This window comes from Panthera onca, chromosome B4 (assembly GCF_046562875.1).
Source record: "Panthera onca isolate mPanOnc1 chromosome B4, mPanOnc1 haplotype 2, whole genome shotgun sequence".
NCBI classification, from domain to species: domain Eukaryota; kingdom Metazoa; phylum Chordata; class Mammalia; order Carnivora; family Felidae; genus Panthera; species Panthera onca.
Window position 1 is genome coordinate 23,965,187 of NC_138345.1, and position 21,322 is coordinate 23,986,508.

Consider the following 21,322-nt stretch of genomic DNA (forward strand, 5'->3'; position numbering starts at 1 on the left):
CAGACCCTGTCCCAGACCAGTTAAATCAGATCTCTTGGAATGAGATCCAGGCATCAACATCTGCTAAAGTTCCCAGTTTATTCCAATGTGCAGCCAAGGTTGAGAATTACTGTCCTAAATGTTAACTCACGAAAGAGCTCTATCCTCTACCCCTTCTCGTACTCACTAGGAAAGATCATCCATTTCCATTCTTTCGATCACCCCCTTCATGCTAGTAATGCTTAAGCCCCCATCCAACCCACCTCTCTTTTTGAACTCCTGGCCTCCTTTTAAGACAGCTTCCAGAACTTTATCTAGAATTGAACCCACCGTCTTTCCCTCTCACTTATATTCTTCCTCAGCAAGTGACATCTCTACATGCCACTTACTCAAGCCAAAAATGCATTTCATTTCTCATTACTGAAATCCAGAAAATTAGTGAGACTTGTTCATGTTTCTCCCTCCTCTATGCTCCAGTAAAAATATTTGGTTTATATTTGTGCCTTTCTCACTAGGCTACAGACTCCTTGAGGTCAAGGATTATGTCTTAATTCATTTTGAATCTTCAGAGCTTGACATACAGCAAGTGTTCGAAAAATATCTATTAAATGAATGTCATCTTGCTTTAAGGTCTCACAGTGTTCACAAGATCCATTCTAACCAGAGCCTGAAACAAGTGAATTTTGTTTTTTTCTTTGTTTGTTTGGACTTTCTGATGGGGATCTATTAGAATTACCTTCTTCATGGGACCAGGTGCATCTTCATGTATTTCCCATGTGATTAATTAGCAACTTGTGTTGGTAGGATTCTGTTATTTTTCTCTTTTGCAGGTTGAGGTTAGAACATGGTTTGATTGGAACTAGTCTTTAATCCAATGTACATATCTTTCAAAATTATTTGCTCTTCATTTTTTATAGGATGTTATAGTTTATAATCCACTTTGATAGCCTTGAATTTCATCCATGATCCTAATGCTGTTACTGCTTTTGTCTTTGGGCTTGCTACAAATGAAACTATTCTGGAAGACTCTTTTAAACATCCTTGAGAGGCTTTCAAGACAAAACAACTCAAAATTGTCCCTAGCAAATTAAGATTTCAACTAGAATCCAGGATTATACAAAGCAGTTTAAGGAATTGAGGCCATTCACAATCCTTTCAAGTGCCTTTCTAGGGTAACTACCCAAGAATCTCTGCTTCATAATCTTATGGGACAGGCATTGGCAGCTGAGTGATCAGGTTGATGAATGTGTGATCCGCTGGATATGGGATTAGTCAGTGATTCTCTTGATTTTAACATGTGGGTGTACACGTTTGGGTTTTTTTTCCACTCTGTCACTTCTCTGTGAGTGCAAAAATTGTAACTGAGAAATGCTAACTATAGCTGTGTGTATTAGCTATCACAGGTAGAGAACACACAACACACTGATTTCTATAAATGAGAAATAGCTATGAATCCAAATCATAAATTAGAGTTATGGTCACACTTTCCTTGGTGAGATATAATCATAACTTTCACCTGAGAACTCCTTCATTTAGTAAGGCCATTATTGCTTATCCGTAAGACATACTCAGTTTCATGGGCATTCAGATAATCTGGCAATCTGAGCAAGACACAAGCTTCGGCCAGCACCTTCACAGATGATACAACTTCTGCTTCTATTTAAACCAACAAACATTATCTTTACTGGCAGTCCTGCCACAATGGAACATAAATAAAGGTTTGCTGAAAACACTATTTTTTTTAAATTTGGCCCAAATTCAATTGACATGTAATACACAGTGGGACACTCCAGCAAAGTTGGTTATGAAGGTATTTTGAATATTGTTTTCCCATTATTTTCCATTAAAACAATAATCAACAGACTATAGTAAAATATTTTTAGTGAAAGAGTTTATGTCACTGACCCAATCCATAGTTTGCTGAGTGGATAGTTTTAAATAATACATAGCTCCTCAGACTTTTCTGGAGTTTGATGGTTCATAATATTTGAAGCTTCCATACTTTTCCAGCACTGGAAGAACCATTTTGTATATATTGATTTTAACAAAATTTAAAGGGACAATTTATATATGAAAACAATAGTTTGAAAATTAAATCACAGTCTGGATTCCTGTGGCTACCTACAAATAGACATTAAGAGTTTGGTAATCTCTTGATTAAGAGTTTTGTAATCTTTTGATATTCATGACTCAGGCTTTTCTAAATGAGCAGCAACTGAAAAATATAATTTTCTGTCAATTTAATTAATTCCACAAATAAAGTATTTATATGTCAGCCTTCCCTATTACATTTGTATGGCATTATTTTGACACACACTGTTTACTCCCATATTTTTCAAAAAGCTTTTAGTGAAGCAGCTGAAAGGGCAGCGAACAAGTTACCACATTTCTGATAAGGGAGGCATCTTCTTACAATAACATTTACACTGAATCTCCACAGGGACTGTGTAGCCAAGATTTTGGTTTTGCTTGGTTATTTTTGTTTGTTTTCTGGCATTCTTCCATGGGACGGAGAGCACAACAGTAGTCAAAGTGTAATTAAAGCTTGAAGTTCTCTTCAAGGAGTCATGCTGATGCTATAGCAGTGGGTTTTGTCCTTTCTTTTAATTGTGCACTATGATACATCATTGTGGTATAGACCATGCAAAAGAAATGAACCCTGTCCCCTAGAAGTTTATGTTATGTTTCAAATCAAGGGGACTGAACAGCCAACCACTGAAGAGTCACCAATGGGCATGAGTTTGAGGTGGAACAAACGCCACTGTTGTTTAGGACCATTAGGCACCCGAGACATAGGTATCCTACGACGTATTGCTCTAGAATCCTGAAGATTCACTCTCCTTGCTTATACTCCTACTTACACCTAGGGTGAGCTTTCTTATCCATTAGTGCAGGACATCTTGCCGGCTATTAACTGAGCTGAAGTTCGTTTTTAAAGTGAGCTGTTAATACTTGTTCTGTACAAGGATAAGCTGTTACATACATCATTTATATATATACCCGTGGGTTTAAAATTAAAAGTTAGAAGTCATTTTATAAGCAGGAAACCATTTACAGCACATAATGGAGACAATAACTGTAATTATGGCTCTGGCTTCTCTTGCAGAAAGTGATGTGTATGACTTTCCTCTCCAGCTGTTCATATCTCAAAGTTTGAAGCTTTTGAGATTTTGAATATGGGCTCCAACACATAATTTGTGGCAATTACAAAGAACAAAAATTCATTCATCATACAGTATCTACACTTTCAACTTTTTTTACGTTACGAAGTAAAAAGAATCAGTCATCACATAAAAAAAAAATGTGTGGGCAAACCCCTTAGAAATGCCTTCAAATTGTTTTGCTTACAAAGTGTGAATTTTTATTTCATATTCAAATTTCTTCCCTAATAAACCATATGCGTGCAATGGTGGTAGCATTTGTCTTATTTTAGTTCTCCAAGTGATAAAAGCCAATTTATAGGCATTTTCTTAAAACATTAAAACAACCATGCATTTAAGAAACAAATAGATACAACAAATCTTGCTTTTTAAGTGCTTGGCCAAGTTTTGGGTTACTGTTTGAGATCACATACAAATTTTCTGTAGACTCACGTACTGAGTGTGGAAGTTGATATGCAAGTGACTGGATATGTGTGGAGCATCCCTACAACAGATCCCAGCTGTGAACGTGTGCTCCTCTCCCGCCATCTCTTGGCAGGCAGCCTGTTGGGTTCCCGTGCCCCCCGCCCCATCTCTTGCTTTATACCCGTGTTGCACAGTGTGTTTCTCTTTCATCAGAGAAGCTGGGTCAACACCTTTAATGTGCTGTGGGGATTTGTGGTACTTATTTTGATAATTTGGTATTATTTTAAAATACTTTTTAAAAAATATTTTCATTATGGGGTGCCTGGGTGGCTCAGTTGGTTGAGGCTCCAACTTTGGCTCAGGTCATGATCTCCCAGTTCATGGGTTCAAGCCCCAGGCTCTGCACTGACAGAAGGGAGCCTGCTTCAGATTCTCTGTCTTCCTCTCTCTCTGCCCCTCCCCCCTTCTCAGAAATAAACTTTTAAAAAAATTAAATTAAAAAAACACCTTCATTATGATAAAAAGTAATTTTGGAAGAAATACATAATAAGGAGGTTAGATCCATTCAATTACTGTAGTTTTCTACATGTGAGTTTAGAGCATACTTGACAAGCTGAAATAAAATTTTTTGGTAAACGTTTAAACATGACAGTAAAGGAAAAATAGTTTAAGTTGAAAGAAATCTTGGTATATGAAAAACTACATTTCTGGATTCCTAATGGAAATTTCTCCTTATCCTAAGCCATTACCTGTCAGTAGAATATAAATTTGTAAGATCTTTTATGGCTTTTGAAGAGTTTTTAAGAATAGGTTTTATACACAAAACGTGACTAGATTACAATGTTCATCTTAATATACATTGTTTCCTTTTCTTTCTGAAAAAAGAAGCTGCTCTAGGAAGCATCGTTTAAAACTTTTCCTCCAAAGTTCATTAAATACATGTAAAATAAAATAAGTATATACCATACTTCCTCATTAGGTTACTTGTCAAATGGTAAATCAGTGACCTGTGTCTTCTCAAGTTACTGATGATCAACATTCCCTGTGGCTTGCCACTAACTTTAACAAAAATATCAACAGGATCATTGATATCAGCTTTGAATAGAAAGTACAGGAGGAGGGGCGCCTGGGAGGCTCAGTCGGCTGAGCCTGGGCATCTGACTTCGGCCCAGGTCATGATCTTGAAATTCAGGAGATTGAACCCCACATCAGGCTCTGTGCTGACAGCTCAGAGCCTGGAGCCTGCTTCGGATTCTGTGTCTCCCTCTCTCTCTGCCTCTCCCCTGCTTGTTCTCTCTCTCAGAAATAAGTGAACATTAAAACATAAGTACAGGAGGAAATAGATTTCAAATCATAATTACTATTTTACATCAAGAGTTTAGATTTTACAACATGCATATAACCACCTTGTTTTCTTCATTTTTAGTTTTTAAAAATATTTACTTGCTTTGGTGGAATGTTATTACTAACAATATTATAGGTATGTAGAAAGAGAGCGCTTAACCGACTGAGCCACCCAGGCGCCCTGTGAAAGAGAGCGAATGATAAAGTAAATGTAAAATATTAGCAACTGGAAATTTTGGGGAAAGGGCACCTGGGAGTTCTTTGTACTGTCCTTGCAACCTTTTAAATTTGGAGTTATTTCAAAATGAAAAATGGCACAGTTTCTTTTTTCTCTGTAATAATAAAAAAAAAAAACAACTCACCTTGAATAGTGATAGCACCTTAAATCCTAGATTTTCAACCTTGAAAACATTTTTCTTAGAATGAGTAACTTCTTCTCAGTGGTTTCTTTCCACTGTGAGCAATGTTTCCATAAATGAGTATACTCATGTGAGCAGTTGGCGAGTAGGATTCTTTTACTAAAGGCAGACATCAGGGAATAAATGTGTTTATGTGCTTCTTTCCCCTTGCAAATGTTCTGTTAACAGAATGTGTATGCATCTATTCACTATGTTTCACAACACGTTCAGGCAGCGTGGGCATTTTGAAATGTTTGAACCAGAAGAAACCTAAGTAGATCATCCATATTTCACAGATAAAAATGACTCATTATGAGTTGCTTGAAGTCACAGCCTAGTTAAACAAAGCCAGAACCCAAATCTGGGTCTTCTGATACATATCTGGGGTTTTTCTCACAAGCAAACAAATAAGAAAAGTTGAGAAGAACCAGGGATCTAACAAAATAATCTCTCATGCAGAAGAAAAGGGTGTTCCATTGATTTGAAAGAACGGGAGGAAGGAGGAAGAAAGGGAGGGAGGAAGGAGAAGAGAGAGAGATAGAGAGAGGCAATCTTTCACATGAAAAGCCAAGGGGCATCCATATAAGGTAACAAAGAAGGAAACTAGAAAGAACAATAGCACTGAGGCAGGTGGCAGTGGTAACAGATACTGTGACACTGGAGGAAGCAGAAACCACCTAACAGGATAGATCTAGAACTAACTGATGGAACAACTGAAAAAGAAAATACAGCACGAGCAAAAAATTCCTAGGATGTGACTTCAGGGTTAGAATGGAAAGGCAGACAGACTCTTTGCTGTGCCCTAAAGGACAAGACTCTACCTTTTTGTCTATTTCTTCCTTCCCCAGGCCCACCTACTTTTAAACATACACATAGTAGGTGCTCCACGAATGTTTAAGGAATGTCAGTATGTGGCATCTTCTGCAATGATCTATTCAGAATGCCACAAACCTAGGTGAATTCCTAATACCATCCCGCATCAAGTGGACTGTGTTTATAAAAATAAAAGATACTTGATTTATGACTTCCAAACAGCAAACACAAGAGAATAAATATTGAGGATCATTTATCCCAGCTGTTAAAATATTTATAGAATCTAAAATATGTGAAACTGCAGAGCAGTGTCAGATGGTTGACTTACCTACACAACAGACATATGACTTCATTTCATAGGTATAAATTCAGTGAAAGACTTGAATGCACCCTGTCGCTGCATACCCCCACCTTTTATAAAAGAAAAATACCATATGAGCCAAACTCCTTGATTGAAACCTTGGTGGTTTCAGGAAAATCTTTTTGAAACTTCATTCTTAGATAAATCTGTCAGATGGTAGTAGAAAAGTATTCTCCCACAGTAAAATGATAGAGTGATGCTTTCGGGGAGTAGGTAGCACCTGTCTTTTACATGGTGATGAAGTCTGCCTGTTTTTACAAATGTGTGGAAATTTAATCAGTGTCTTCCTGAACAACCAATGGGTCAAAATGGAAATCAAAAGAAAAATCAAAGACCATCTTGAGACAAATGGAAATGAGACCACCACATACCAAGACTTATGGAATGCAACAAAGGCAGCTCTAAGAGGAAAGTTTATAACCATAAACACATAATTAAGAAAAAAGATGGATCTCAAGTAAGCAAATCTAACTTGATACTTCAATGAAATATAAGAAGAAACAAGCTAAGCCCAAAGTTAAAAGGAAGGAAATAACAAAGATCAGAGCAGAAATAAATGAAATAAAGACTCAAAAGATAATAGAAAAGAATAATGAAACCAGGAGCTGTGTTTTTTTAAAGATAAATAAAATTGACAAACCTTTACCTGGACTAATCAAGAAAAAAACCAAAGAGGACTGACTCAAAAAATTAGGAATGAAAAAGAAAACATTACAGCTAGCTGATACCACAGAAATACAAAGGATCAAAAATATAGAAGAAATGGAAAAATTCTTAGAAACATACAACCTACCAAGATTGAATCATAAAGAAATAGAAAATATCACCAAGCCAATTACTGGTACAGAGATTGAATCAGTATTCAAAAATCTCCTAACAAAGAAAAGTCCAGGACCGTATGGCTTCATTGGTGAATTCTACCAAACGCTTAAGAATACCAATTCTTCTCAAACTCTTTCACAAAAGTAAAAGAGGTGGGAACTTCAACCTTATTTTACGAGGCAACCATTACCCTGATACCAAAACCAGGCAAGGACACTACAAGAAAATCAGACCAATATCCCTGATGAACAATAGATGCAAAAATCTTCAACAACATATTAGCAAACCAAATCTGACAATACATTAAAACTGTCATACACCATAATCAAGTGGGATTTATTCCAGGGATACAAAGATGTTTCAACATACACAGATCATTAATATGATACACCGAATTAACAAAATGAGGCAGAAAAGAGCTTTTGACAAAATTTAACATCCATTCATGGTGATAAGAAGTCTCAACAGGGGCACCTGGGTGGTTTAGTCAGTTATGCATCTGACTTCAGCTCAGGTCAGGATCTCATGGATTGTGGGTTTAAGCCCCATGTCGGGCTCTGTGCGGACAGCTCCAAGCCTGGAGCCTGCTTGAGATTCTGTCTCCCTCTCTCTCTGCCCCTCCCCTGCTCATGCTCTGTCTCTCTGTGTCTCCCCAAAATAAATACACATTAAAAAAGAATTTAAAAAGGTCTCAAGTGGGTAGAGAGGGAATGTACCTCAGCAGAATAAAGTCCACATTGGACAAACTCACAGCTAATATACTGAAAGGTGAAAAGCTGAGAGATTTTCCTGTATGATTAGGAATAAGACAAGGATGCCTCCTCTAATCACTTTTTTAAACAATATATTGGAAATTCTTGCCAGAGCAATTAGGCAAACAAAGGAAATAAAAGGCATTCAAATTGGAAAGGAAGTAAAATCGTTTCTGTTTGCAGATGACATGAAATTTTATGTAGAAAACCCTAAAGACTACATCAAAAAATTGTTAGAACTAACAAATTCAGTAAAGCTGCAGAATACAAAACAGTATCGAAAAGTCAGCTCTATTTCTATAAACTAACAACGATCTATCAGAAAGAAATGAATATGACAGTCCTTTAGCATCAAAAAGAATAAAATACTTAGGAATAAATTTAAGGAGGTGCAAGATCTGTATACTGTGAACTATAATACATTGAGGAAGGAAATTGTAGAGGGCACAAATAAATGGAAGAATTAGTATTGTTAAAATGCCCAAAGCCATTTATAGGTACAGTACAGTCCCTAACAAAATTCTCATAGCATGTTTCACAGAAATAGAGCAAACAATCCTCAAATTTGTGTAGAACCACAAAAGACCTCAAAAAACCAAAGCAATCTTAAGAAAGAACAAAGCTGGAGATTACCATACATCCTGATTTCAAACTATATTACAAGGTATAGTACTCAAAAGAGTGTGGTATTGGCATAAAAACAGACACATATATCAATGGAACAACATAGAAAGCCCAGAAATGAACCCAAGCATAGATGGTCAGTTGACTTTTGACAAGGGTCCCAAGAATTCACAATAGGGAAAGGAGTGTCTCTTTAATAAACCGTGCTGGGAAAATTGGGAAGCCACATACAAAAGAATGAAGCTAGACTCCAATCTCACACCGTACACAAAAATCAACTCAAAATGCATTAAAGACTTGAACACAAGACCTGAAACTGTAAAACTCCTAGATGAAAACATAAGGGATAACTCCTTGGTATCATCCTTGGCCATAAGTTTTTGGATTTGACACTGAAAGCAAAGACAGCAAAAACAAGAAATAAACAAGTGGGAGTACGTCAAACAAAAAGCTTCTGCTCAGCAAAGGAAACCATCAACAAAATGAAAAGACAACCTATGGAATGGAAGGAAATATTTGCCAATCATATATTTGATAAAATATAGATAGGACTCCTACAACTCAAGGGTAAAAAAAAAATCTGATTAAAACATGGGCAGAGGATCTGAGTAAACATTTTTCCAAAGAAGATGCACAAGTAGCCAACAGATACATGAAGAGGAGAATGCAAATCCAAACCACAATGAGCTATCACCTCACACCTGTTAGAATGGCTATCATCAAAAAAGAGATAATAAGTGTTGGCAAAGATGTGGAAAAAAGGGAATTCTTGCATTACTGGTGGGAATAGAAATCAGTGTAACTACTACAGAAAACAGTATGGAGGCTTCCCCCAAAATTAAAAATTGAACTGCCATATGATCTAGCTATCCAACTTGTGGGTATATATCCAAAGGAAATTAAAACAAGATCTCTAAGAGATGTCTGCACCCCCATTTCATTGCAGCATTACTGACAATAGTCAAGATATGGAAACAATCTAAGTGTCTGTCAAAAGATGAATGCATATAGAGTATTACACACACACACACACACACACACACACCCCACCCCATGGAATATTATTTAGCCATGAGAAAGAAAGAAAACCTGTTAATTATGACAACATAGATGGAAACGTAAGGGTATTATGCTAAGTGAAAATTGGAGACTAGAATGGTGGTTACCAGTGTCTGGGAGTTGGGGGAAATGGGGAGATGTTGGTTAAAGAGTACAGTTCCAGTTTGAAGATGAGTAAGTTCTAGGGACCTAATATACAATATGTTGATTAGTCAATAAAACTGCGCCATATTCTTGACAGTTCCTAAGAGAATAGATCTTAAATGTTCTCACCACAAAAAAGCAATGGTAGTTATGTGATGAGGTGTTAGCTGATTCCATGATGATACTCATTTTGTAATATGTAAGTATATCAAGTCAATACATCATACACCTTGAACTTATACCATGTTATATGTCCATTATATCTCGGTAATGCTGGGAGAAGAAAAAGAAGATAATTTCCCCAGGAAAGTCACTTAGAAGCCAGCTTCAGGAATGAATTCCGTTTTTAATTTTGTGAAGATTTTGTTTTTAAGCAATCTCTACACCCAAAGTGGGGCTCAAGCTTAAGAGTCACGTGCTCTATCAACTGAGCCAGCCAACCACCCCCAGGAATAAATTCCTAAGGAAGATAGAGATAGCACATGACCAGGAGGACATGTAAAAACAAATGAGAAAGAGACAAAGAAACAAAAGTCAACCTAACATGAAGGATGTTTGTAGTGAAGTCCCTGAGCTTTTCCTCTAACTCTGATCTCTACCTCCACAAATCTTTGCCCACATCACAAAAGCTGACAGTGGTGTGATGGTATTTCTGTGCCCAAGAAGAAGTTAAATTATGTTTATTATTATGTCTCAGAATAATGACACAATAGCTGGCAGGCGTTGTGTAATATGGGCTAAGCATAGATCTACCATATTTCCCCCCAAAAGTATCCTGTTAAGTAGTTTAAGATCTAATCAAATAAATGCGAATGCAACAATACATGGTCATTTTCACCTATCAAAAATATCAGAAAAAAATTTTAATGAGAATATGCAGTGCTGGTGAGGATACAGCAAGATAGGAATGTGTATGCAGGGCTGATTAGAAAGCACATTGCGGCAAGCTTAGAAAAAAATCAATCTAGAAATACACATATGGAGCCTGTAAAATAATCACACTAGTTGATCAGCTAATCTGTCCTAAAGATAAAATCCAAAATCCAGAAAAGCTTGGTGCACAAGGATATACATCAGAACACTATTTAAAATAGATAAAAGGGGGCACCTGGGTGACTCAGATGGTGGTGCTTGCGATTCTTGATCATGAGTTCAAGCCCCACGTTGGTCATAGAGACTACTTTAAAAATGAAAATAAATAAAATAAGTAATCCAAAATGTCCCAAATAAGAGAACTGAATAGAAAACTACAGGATACAATGTCACGTAGCCATTCAAATAATGGTCATGAAAATCCATTAATTACATGTTCTCCATTCCATTTTGTCAAAGGAAATAAAGTTAAAATCAAATAAATAGTATGTTTTTTGTTATTAAAAATATCATGCATAGGAAAAGATTCTACTAAATGGTAAGATAGTATTTAGAGCAGATGAATTTGTGTGTGAATTTTGAGGTCATTAGACTCCATTAAGGTGTTTCCATATTTAAAATTTATAATTTTTTTAATGTTTATTTCTTTTTGAGAGACATAGAGCACAAGTGGAGGAGGAGCAGAGATAGAGGGAGACAGAATCTGAAACGGGCTCTAGGCTCCAAGCTGTCAGCACAGAGCCCGACATGCAGCTTCAACTCACGAGCCATGAGATCATGACCTGAGCTGGAGTTGGGCGCTTAACCAACAGGCCACCCAGGCACTTCTCCATATTTTAACTTTTATATGAGCACATTTGTAATCAGAAGCTAAGGATTACCCATGCACACATGATTTATTATTTTCACCCCAATCCTCCTCTACCTAGCAAATAGCTTTTCAACACAACTTTTAACAAAAGGAACCCAGAAAACTCATTATATTCATGTGTTGGAGCTGCCATAAAATATCACAGAGTGGGGACCTTCAACAATAGAAATTTATTTCCTCACAGTTCTGGAGGCTAGAAGTCTAAGATGAAAGCAGGGACAGGTTTGGTCTCTCCTGAGGCCTGTCTCCTGGACTTGCAGATGGCTGTCTTCTCCCTGTGACCTCACATGGCCTTGACTGTCTGTGTGCAGTCTCCTCCCGGGGGTCTTTTCCTCTTCATATAAGAACACCAGTCCTATGGGATTTGGGCCTTGCCCTTATGACCTCCTTTAACTTTAATTACCTCCTTAATATCCCTATCTCCAAATGCAGTCACATTGGATATTAGGGCTTTAGCATATAAATTTGGGGATTGGGGGACACAGTTTACTCCTTAACACACGGTCATCTATTTAACATGGCTGCTCTCCCTAGATACAGAGGTGAATAATATAGAGGTGAGTAAAAGTGTTTGTCCTCTTGGAGGTCCCATTCTAATGAGACAGGGAGAATAATAAACAAGAAAAAATTCTAGAAATACTTTGAAAGAATTTAAAACATGGCGGCAAGGATAGAGCGTGACCAGCTGAGGAAGGGAGGGTTGCTAAATTAGTCTGGGCAATGGGGGAAGGACTCTCGGAGGAGGTGAGACCTGAATGATTAGAGTCCAGCCTCTCTTGCGTGGCAATCTATGATGAGGTCTATGCTAAGATTCCTACCTACCTTAGAAGCCACAGGGAAGCTTGTAGCCTCTAAGTCTATGGCAGCCCCTCTTCCATGCTACTCTGTGAGACTGAGAACTCCACTTAGGCATGGAGAATCTCTCCTGTGGTGACACTTTAGCCCTGTGTATTTAAGCATGCTGTCTAGGCCAAAGCTATGCGGAGGGGGGCACCTTCCATGGGCTTTCTTGCCACTGTGACCTTTTCATAGCTCACACTAAAAACTCAGTGAAAAACAAGCAAGAACTTGACTCAGGCATGAGGCTTCCTAACATCCAAGTCTTCTGATTTCCCTCACCTCCTTGATTTATATTTAAATAATTATTCATCTGTCCTTCTCAAAAAGGAACTTGGGCCATTTGAACAGAGTGGAGATTATATCTGCTAAACCGTTTATTGCAGTTAAGAACTACTCATCTTCTGCTTTGAATGTATTTGTAACACACAGGACTTTCTGAAGAGTTACGTGAGCTTCATTTCTCCACTTAGACTTAAAAACAACTAAGTATTTGGGGGTCGTAACTGCTATAAAAATATATATTCTGTTGTTTTAGACGTGATCATTTTGCTAAAATGCTTCATAAATCCTGAGTAATAGCATGCTTTTTCCACTGACTTGCCTGGAGTCCATAATACTAACATGTATCTTCAAGGGGAGCCCATTGTTTTCCAAGTTACTCATCTCTGCTGTGTGTGACCTGCCAGGAAAGAATTCCCTGGATTTTGACACAGGCAAATAGAAATGACAAATGCATTGATTTAGATATTAACCTTATGTGCTTTCTATACAAAACACACAAAACCTCTTTTGAACTTTGCAGTTGCCATTTAAGCTATAATATGCTGTCAGCCTAATGTGTCTACTGGTAAAGTAATTCTGGGTCTGTGTATTGCTCCCAAGGTTACCTTCAAATGAAAAAGCTGTGAAACTTTTAGACATTGTTTCCATTTTTATGTACTGGATTAACTAAATGACTTTCAGGTGATCTACCTTTTAGACCAATGGGCACTGCCCAGTTGTTACGTATTAGATTTTGTCTTACTTAAAAGTATACATTTATTTTTCTGGGTGATACCCTTGAAATGAGATTTCAATTTCATAAGGCTCCAAAATACTGATTAAAGGTTTTGACTTATCAGATGACCCACCTGCCATTGATGGAATTAAATTCCTCCATGAAGTTGCCGGAAATAAATTCTCTTTCTCTGAACTCCTTATGGTACTACATTGTACATATCACTTATCTATTATATGCTACCTTGAATTTTGAATATTTACTAACTCTATCACTCAAGTTATATTTTAAATCCACTGAGGACAGGGAGTTTGTGTTAAACAGCTCTTTATCACCCATCACTGTGCCTTCTTATAAGATGTTTAATGAAAATATTTCATGAATTAAAGAATATATTAAAATAATAATGAAAATGTCCTGTCACTTTAATTTGTGAATGGTGCAGAGTATTCTGCCTGAGTCGGGAGTTATTTGATACACTTCCCAGTGATAGTTGCTTTATCACCTGAGAACTGGTGAGTGCCAAGCAGGTGAGCGTCTCTATGTGTTGTTGTGCACAGGTCATGCCTGTCCTCTTACAGACTGTGGCACTGGGGTAGGGGCACAGTGTGAGGGCAAAGTCATAGAAATGGAGCGACAGCATAATTCTTCATGTCCCTTTTGCAGACTAGATCAGCAACCATGTTGTGCTGGCACCGTGATCTTACAGTAATTGTTATTCATTGTTTTTATTTTATGCATCTTATAGTATACTCAACAGCAACTGGTTTTTAATGTACCAGATATTTTTACTTTGTTAGATAGAGGTTGTTACCTCCATTTAGTAAATGAGACAGTGGGAGCTCATAGAGTAAAAAACAAACAAACAAACAAAATCCAAAGGATTATATGGCTAGTTAAGAGACAGAGCCCAGATATGAACCCAGGTGTTCTTGGTTCTCAATCCTTTGATTCCTGTGAGTCACAGATGTCCACCCTACTAACAATGTAAATGGCATCATGACTGAGAAGTTAAGTAAATGTTCTTGAGAGATCCATTCCTGAAGCTAGATAAAAGCCTTCAATAGAGGCAGTATAACTCTAAGATATACCTAATTAATATTCTATAAATTCTGTAGCATACCTTTTTTTTAACGTTTATTTATAATTGAGAGACAGAGCATGAGCAGGGGAGGGGCAGAGACAGGGAGACACAGAATCTGAAGCAGGTTCCAGGCTCTGAGCTGTCAGCACAGAGTCCGACGCGGGGCTCGAACTCACAAACCGAGAGATCATGACCTGAGCCGAAGTCGGAAGCTTAACCGACTGAGCCACCCAGGCGCCCCCTAGAGGATACCTTTATTACTGCTCATTAACAACATATTTTCTTGCATTTTGAAAGCTTAAGGTGTCTATAATTCTGGTATAGAGACTAGAAACTATTATTATTACCCTGATTCAGCACTGCCTTTAATGAACTTTGGGGAAAGAAAAATAAAATGATACCCTCACTTTAAAGACAATGTCATAGGAAGCAATTTATTATATTATGTATAAAATAGAGTTTTGGGTAATTACTGTCAAGCTACATATCATTCATAAATTTTTAGTGAATTTTTTCTATGAATCCTGTCCTGTTATAGAATGAATACCTAAATGAGGATGTTAATGCCAGAGTTATTGAATATGAAGATAACCGGCCCCTCCTAGATATGTTTCTGCAGAAGCCGATGGGTCTACTGTCCCTACTTGATGAAGAAAGTAGATTTCCCAAGGCCACCGACCAGACTCTTATAGGTGAGTTTTAAGTCCAGCATGTCTGCATAGTTTTGTGCTGTAGTCCTATAATGTTCTCAGTGACTTAAAAAGAATGTTGTTTCATTATCTGGGAGAAAATAGCTATTACAAAGCCTGCATGTGTAACTTTAAAGAAGAGGCTTTGGATCTAATATCTGGACCAGTGAATGTTTATAGTAGGGTGAAATATTTGATGATGAATTAAACAAGTTTGGATATTGGACTTCTCCATACATTATGGTAGAGCCCCAATTACAGGATATTGTATTAGAAATAATCTTAGAAATTATCCACCCCCCCCCCCAAAAAAAAATTATCCAGCCCCTAATTAGAAATTAGAGGGCAGGGCAAAGGGCCAGCTGTAGAATTTGAAAAGAGACAGCTAATGGGAAGGAAATAAATTTGTCTGCGATGTTCTGGTCACTTGTCTAATACAGTGAAATAGACTCAAACACCTTAATAATCTCTAATTACAGTACGTTAATAGATATTCATAATAATCCTGGGTCATCAAAGAAAGCATAAACATATTCATTTTTTCTGTTTGAGAAGGCACAGATAGGTATCCTATATTTAAAAGATGATCAACTAAAATGGTTAAAAGAAAATGTCTTACTCCTGAGATTAAAAAAAAAAAACCTTAGCTTGTTCAGGTGAAAAATAATTTTTTTAATGTGGAAATACCATATTCCCTGTTGGTAGGAGATATTGATTATGTATAATAAATATTTGCAGAAAATTTGGATTCACATTTCTCTCATTTACTTTGGGTGATAGACTCTGTTCTTATGATTAAGTCTGTGATGTCACTTCCTGCTGACTCACTGATTGGTTAATTCTCTCCTCTAATTGGACCATGCTAGTGAAAAACAAAATAACCCCAGAGTTGTGGGAAAAATTGTTTCATAGCAATTACTTGATTTTGAGGTTAAAATGTCCTTTCTAGGACATGAGCAAAAAGTTCTCTGAAGGTGGCAAAATTGTTAAAGGGATGTAACTGCCTTTATGATCCTACATTTTTCCCATGTAATGAATAATAACTTACAGCTCCCCTGATAGAAAGGGGAGCCAGAATGCCAAATTCCTAAGCTCATCACTTCACATCAAACTGGATTTCACAAACCTCTTTGATCAGTTAATCTCAGGTAGTTTCCTTCCTCTCTACCCATGGTTCACAAAATGTGGTCCCCAGACCAAGAACATCAGTATCATCTGGGAACTTGGTATAAATGTGACTTTTTGGATTCCCTCCACTCTCAGACCTACTAAGTCAGAAGCTTTGTGTTTTAATAGGCCCTCCAGGGAATTCCAGTGCTTACTAAGGTTTAAGAACTGCTCTAAATCTTAATGGAATGGTTAAATTCGTGACCTTGAGTTTTGCTCCACCATTTATATCCCAAATCTGGGTTTATCAACTATGTAAAATTGTTTTTTCCACTGCACACTGTCCATTTTATGGTGAAAGAGATGATTCTGTCAATAAGTATTTTTGAGGATCTCCTACATGGCTTGATATTGGGGTTCAACTTTTTTTCTACAGAAAAATTTGAAGGTAACCTGAAATCACAGTACTTCTGGAGGCCCAAAAGAATGGAACTTAGTTTTGGAATTCACCATTATGCGGGAAAGGTAAGAACTTTGAAGAATTAGGACTGAGTTTCTCTTAGCCTTTCATCAAATAATAGTGGTGAACATGAAAATTATGGCCAAAAATATTTACAGATGGTTATAATAAGATAGCCATTTGTTTCTGCCCCAATCTGGCCCTGACTCTGTTCTCCAACCTCCTACAATCTGTGTGATCCACTGCCAGCTACTCCCACTCCAGGGCATCTACCCCTAGCATATATCCTGCAAAGGTTAAAAAAAAAAAATCCTTCTCCTAGTTTGACAAACACATTGTTGTAGTTTTTCTAGAGGAATTTGTATTAAGAAACTAAGGGAAAACAAGAAAGAAAAGAAAGAGACAAGCTTCAAAGCACCATGTTTCTAATCCTAAAATCTGGCTTTGGGTGACATTGGCTGCCAACGGGAACCTACTTTTTCCTTCTTTTAATGATAGCTGACAGCCTTTTCTATAAACTGCCTTTTTCAAACTTGAGGTGGGTCTCTGTCCACTGCAGCCTTTGTCTCTCCTCCCTCCCAACAGGAGAAAGTGCCAAATTTCCAACATAATAAACAAGAGGAATCAGACCTCTTTTATCATTCCAACCCAAATAAAATCAGCAAGACGCAAATTTTTCTCTGACAAAATATAGTGTAAACCTGGAGAAGGTTGCTTTTCCAACCAAGTTGTAACGGACTACCATTAATAAATCTTTGTATACCTGTTGCTCAGCACAGAGGAAATTCTCAGTAAATACCAATTGAAGATTCTGCTGCTACTGCTGCTGCTGATGATAGTGACGATCACAATGAGGATGATGTTGGTTGTGATACTGATGATAACATACTTTATCAACAGGTCCTCTATAATGCAAGTGGGTTCTTAGCTAAAAATAGAGACACTCTTCCAACAGATATTGTGCTGCTTTTGAGATCATCCGAAAACAGCGTAATTCGGCAACTGGTCAGTCACCCTCTGACAAAAACAGGTAAGCTAAGGCAGTTTCCTTTAAAAAAAATTTTTTTTTAATGTTTATTATTTTTGAGAGACAGAGACAGAGACAGAGAAACAGAGACCAAGCAGGGAAGGGGCAGAGAGAGAGAGAGAGGCACAGAATCAGAGGCAGGCTCCAGACTCTGAGCTGTCAGCACAGAGCCCGATGCGGGGCTCGAACTCACAGACCGCGAGATCATGACCTGAGCTGTAGACGGCTGCTTAACCGACTGAGCCACCCAGGTGCCCCAAGGCAGTTTCCTTTAACTGAGAAGCTTCCTCAGGCCCAATCAAGTAGTTTCTGACTGTGATTTTCATGAGTATAATCCTCCATTGTTTATGTTGGTTTGTTTTCAGCTCACTAAATACACATTTATTAATACCTCCTGTCCAGATTGTCTGAAGAAAATGTAAAAAGGAATGTAAACAAACTAGGTTTGCATTAAGCAAAGTATTTGAAGCACTAGCCAGAAAATATGATGGTACTTTAGCTACTCACTAGAAGAATATGCTGATTTCTGAAGAGTTCAAAATCACCTCTGTTTCAGGACTGGGTGGCTTTTGGGTGGTACTTTAAGACTCTACACGTTTAGTGAGATTTGCCTTATTGATTAAAAACTTACATCCATAGACATGCTTGCATTTGCTTTTAAGTAGGTAAAAATGTGGTTTGGGTTGGTTTTTATTTATCAGATTTTGTTTTATTTTGCATTTCTTTTTATGGCTTTATTGAGGTATAACTGACATACAATAAATAGCATATGTTTAGACAGTAAAACAAGATGAGGTTTTGACATATATAAACACCTGTAAAACCAAAAGCATATTCATCATCCCCGATCATTTTTCCTTGTGACTCTGTAATCCTTCCTACCACTCCTCCTGACCCCTGTCCAGTTGTTCTAGCACCATTTGTTGAAAGGATTCTTCTTCCCCCCATTAAATTGCTTGGACAGCCTGTTGAAAATCAATTGACTATATATGTATAGATCTATTTCTGGACTTTCTATTGTGTCGCACTGATACTACACTTCTTGATTACTGTAGCTTTATAAAAAATAATTGAAATCAGGTGGTATAAGCTACCCAGTTTGTTCTTTTTCACAGTTGTCGAGGCAATTATAATTCCTTTGCTTTTCCATATAAATTTTAGAATAAGCTTGTCAATTTCTACCCAAAATCCTGGTGAGACTTTGATTGGGATGTACCTGGAGCTATAAATTAATTTTAGTCTAATTCGTATCTTCACAATATTGAGGATTGGGGTTAGGAATTCAACATATTAATTTTGGAGGGACACAATTCAGCCCATAACAACAGCCATATTGGATCATCCTACAGAAATCTTTGGGTTACAGTGATCTTTAGAAAGTCTTCCAATCAGGGAGCACAATGTAGCTCTCCATTTATTTAAGTCTTCTTTAATTTCTCTCTGTAATACTTTGTAGATTTCAGTGTGTGTGAGTCTTGCACATCTTTTGTCAGATTATCTGCTAGTATATCAGATTTCATGCTATTATAAACGGTAACTTATTTCAAATTCTGTTTGTTGCTAGTATAGAGAAATCCAGTTGATTTTTCTGCATTGATCTTTTGCCCTCCAATGTTGCTAGATTCATTTATTAGAGTAGCTTTTTTTGGTAAATTTTATATAGAATGATCTATATAGATCATCTATGTAGATGATCATGTCATCTGTGAAAAAAGTTTGCCCTTTCTTCTGCATGTCTTCATCTTGCCTGGCTGCCCTGGGTAGATTCACCAATGCAATATTGAACATAAGTGGTAAGAGTAAACATTCCAGCCTTATTCTTGATCTCAGAGGGAGATCTCAGTTTTTCCCCAGTAACTATGATGTTAGCTGTAGGTCTTTCATAGATGTCCTTTATCAGTAGGAGGAAGTTCTTTCCATTCCTAGTTTTCTGAATATTTATCAAGTATGCATCTTTGACTTTTGTCAGATGCTTTTTCTGTATCTATTGAGATGATCATTCGTTTGTTTATTTTTTAATTTATAAATATGGTGAGTTACATTGATTGATTTTTGAATGTTATGCCAACTTTTTATTCCTGGGAAAAACCTGACATGGTCATGATACATTGGACGTTTATGTATGGCTAGATTCAATTTGCTAACATTTTGTTAAGAATTTTTGCATCTATGTCCATGAGGGATATTGGGCTATTGTTTTCTTGTAATTTTTTTCTAATTTTGGGATCAGAGTAATACTGGCCTCATAGAATGGGTTAGAAGTATTGCTTCCTGTTCAGTTTTCAGGAAGAGTATTATTTATTTCTAAATTCCTTTGTGAAACTCATCAGTGAAGCCATCTGGGCCTGAAGAGTTTCTGTGAGAAGGTTTTTAACTACAAATTCAATCAGTTTGTTAACAGATATAAGGATATTTAAGTTATCTAATTTTTTAAATGAGCTTTATAGTAGGTTGTGTCTTTTAAGAAATTTATTTCATCTAGGTAGTCATATTTATTGACATAAAGTTGATGATAATGTTCCCTTATTATTCTTTAATATCTATAGATGTTGAAGTTTTATCAGCACTCTCATTCCCGATATGGATCTTTTGTGTTGTCTTTCACTTTATTCTTGATAGATTTTCTAGATATTTATCAATTGTATTGATCTTCTCTCAAAGAGCTAGCAAATAGTATATAGTTTCATTGATTTTCTCCCTTGGCTTTGCTTTCTATTTTGTTGATGTCTCTTTCTTTTTCTTTCTTTCTTTCTTTCTTTCTTGCTTGCTTGCTTGCTTTCTTGCTTTTTTTCTTTCTGGCTTTTGTCATTTTTGTTTCCTTTCCTCTGTTTATTTTGGGTTTTATTTTGTCTTCTTTTTCAAATTTCTAAGGTGAGAACTTAGGTAATTGATTTAAGAAAACATTTCTTCTTTTCTAATATAAGTACTTACATCGATTATTTGTAAGTATTATATTTAAATTCTAAAAATATTGGTATTTTCCATATCTTTGTGTTGTAGCCTTTTAATTCCATAGTGCTCAGAACGCATTATTTGTATGATTTAATCCATTTAAATTTAATGAGATATGTTTTATGGCCCAGAAGATGGTATACCTTGTTTTACATTTCATTTATACTTGAAAATAATGTGTAGTCCACTGTGTTGGATGGAGAGTTATATAAATGTCAGTTAGGTCATCTTGGTTGATAGTATTGGTCAATGCTCAAATCTTCTGTATCCCTACTGGTTGTCTCTCTCCTGGTTCTACCAGTTCTTGAAAGAGGAGTTTTGAAATATCTGATTATAATTGTCAATTTATCTATTTTTTCTTTCATTCCTATCAGGTTTTGTTTCATGTATTTTTCAGATCTTTTATTGGACATATAAACATTTAGAATTATTATATCTTCTTGATCAGTGGACCCCTTTATTTATTATTAAATGTTCCTTTTTATCCTTGGTAATATTCTTTGCTCTGAAATCTACTTTGCCTGGTATTAATATGGAGACTCCAGCTTTCTTATGACTAG

At 36.7% G+C, this 21,322-nt stretch overlaps 1 protein-coding gene across 2 annotated transcripts in view; it reads left to right on the plus strand.

Annotated features, from left to right (window-relative positions):
- MYO3A (myosin IIIA) overlaps positions 1-21,322 on the plus strand; it is a 244,074-nt gene that overhangs the window by 160,580 nt on the left and 62,172 nt on the right. For both annotated transcript variants that reach the window (XM_060659133.3, XM_060659132.3), the window contains exons 20-22: positions 15,066-15,219; positions 16,760-16,848; positions 17,684-17,813. In XM_060659133.3, the coding sequence (XP_060515116.2) occupies positions 15,066-15,219; positions 16,760-16,848; positions 17,684-17,813 (373 nt within the window). The remainder of the gene's footprint in view (positions 1-15,065; positions 15,220-16,759; positions 16,849-17,683; positions 17,814-21,322) is intronic.